This window comes from Octodon degus, unplaced genomic scaffold (genome assembly GCF_000260255.1).
Source record: "Octodon degus isolate 3935 unplaced genomic scaffold, OctDeg1.0 scaffold00021, whole genome shotgun sequence".
NCBI classification, from domain to species: Eukaryota; Metazoa; Chordata; class Mammalia; order Rodentia; family Octodontidae; genus Octodon; species Octodon degus.
Window position 1 is genome coordinate 7,103,593 of NW_004524597.1, and position 1,137 is coordinate 7,104,729.

The 1,137-nt window shown below is 47.8% G+C and overlaps 1 protein-coding gene across 2 annotated transcripts in view; it reads right to left on the minus strand.

Moving 5' to 3' along the window:
* Positions 1-1,137, minus strand: part of Dnaja3 (DnaJ heat shock protein family (Hsp40) member A3) — a 34,350-nt gene that overhangs the window by 5,740 nt on the left and 27,473 nt on the right. For both annotated transcript variants that reach the window (XM_004627810.2, XM_004627809.2), the window contains exon 9: positions 131-246. In XM_004627810.2, the coding sequence (XP_004627867.1) occupies positions 131-246 (116 nt within the window). The remainder of the gene's footprint in view (positions 1-130; positions 247-1,137) is intronic.

The following is a 1,137-nucleotide window of genomic DNA, read 5'->3' on the forward strand; positions in this document are numbered from 1 at the left end:
TTTTTTTTTTTTTTTTTTTTGGTACCAGGAATCAAACTCAGGACTTTGTACTTGCCAGGCAGGCACTTTTGCTGTTGAGCCAAATCCCCCCACCCTTGTATGCAGGATCTGATGCCCTTGCAGAACTTACTTTGGAACTCTGACCTTGACATGAATGTAGTGGTCACCATAGCCATAGCTGTTAATCCGGGGAATGCCTTTCCCAGTCAAGCAAATCTTCTGGTCTGTTTGAATCCCAGGTGGAATCTACAGAAAAAGAACAGTATTGTTCCCTGGTCCTTACTATCCCCAAGTATAGACAGTCTGTCTTTTTTTTGTCCTCAGGACAGAGGATTGAGCCCAGGGCTGGACATGCTAGGCAAATGCTCCTTTACTGAGCTACATCCCCAGTTTCACAAAGACAATCTTGAAAGAACTCCTTGAAAGAGACTATATATATTCAGACATCTGTAGCAAGACCGAAAGCGACCCCATGGAAACTGGCTGAGCTGCAGTCTGCCCAGAGCAGAGACTATTACTAGGTCTTGAGGTTAACAGTTGTGGTACCACAGGCCTAGGAAGTGAGGGGAGCAAACATGAGAGATGCTGGGCATGGTGGCACACATCTTAATTCCAGCACTTGGGAGCTGAGGTAGAAAGATCACCATGGGCTGGCAAGATAGCTCAGCAGTCTAGAGCGCCTGCCTAGGCAAGTTTAGGCAAGCTCACAGGGACCAAGGATCAATACCCAGCCCCACCCCTATGCTGGGCTGAGCCAGCCACAAAAAAAAAAAGAAAAAGAAAGATCACCATGAGTTCAAGCCCAGCCTGGACTACATCATAGTGAGTTTAAGGCTAGCCGGAACTGCACAGTGATACCCTATCTCCAGGAAAAAAAAAAAGAGACCTAGGAGCAGAGGCAGGACCATTTTTCCCTGGCATCCACCTCCATGGGTACAGGCCATCCCAAAGTCCCTTGCCCACAGGAGCTGTAAAAAGCTGACCATGTGGTGGCCCTGGAAATGGGAGTACAGGTATTAAGTAGACACAGGAAGATGTCCAATGTAGTTGCTACTAAAATCAAAGGAGGGGGCTGGTGAGATGGCTCAGTGGTCTAAAGCACCTACTTAGAACAAGCTTAGCAAAGCCCAGGGACCG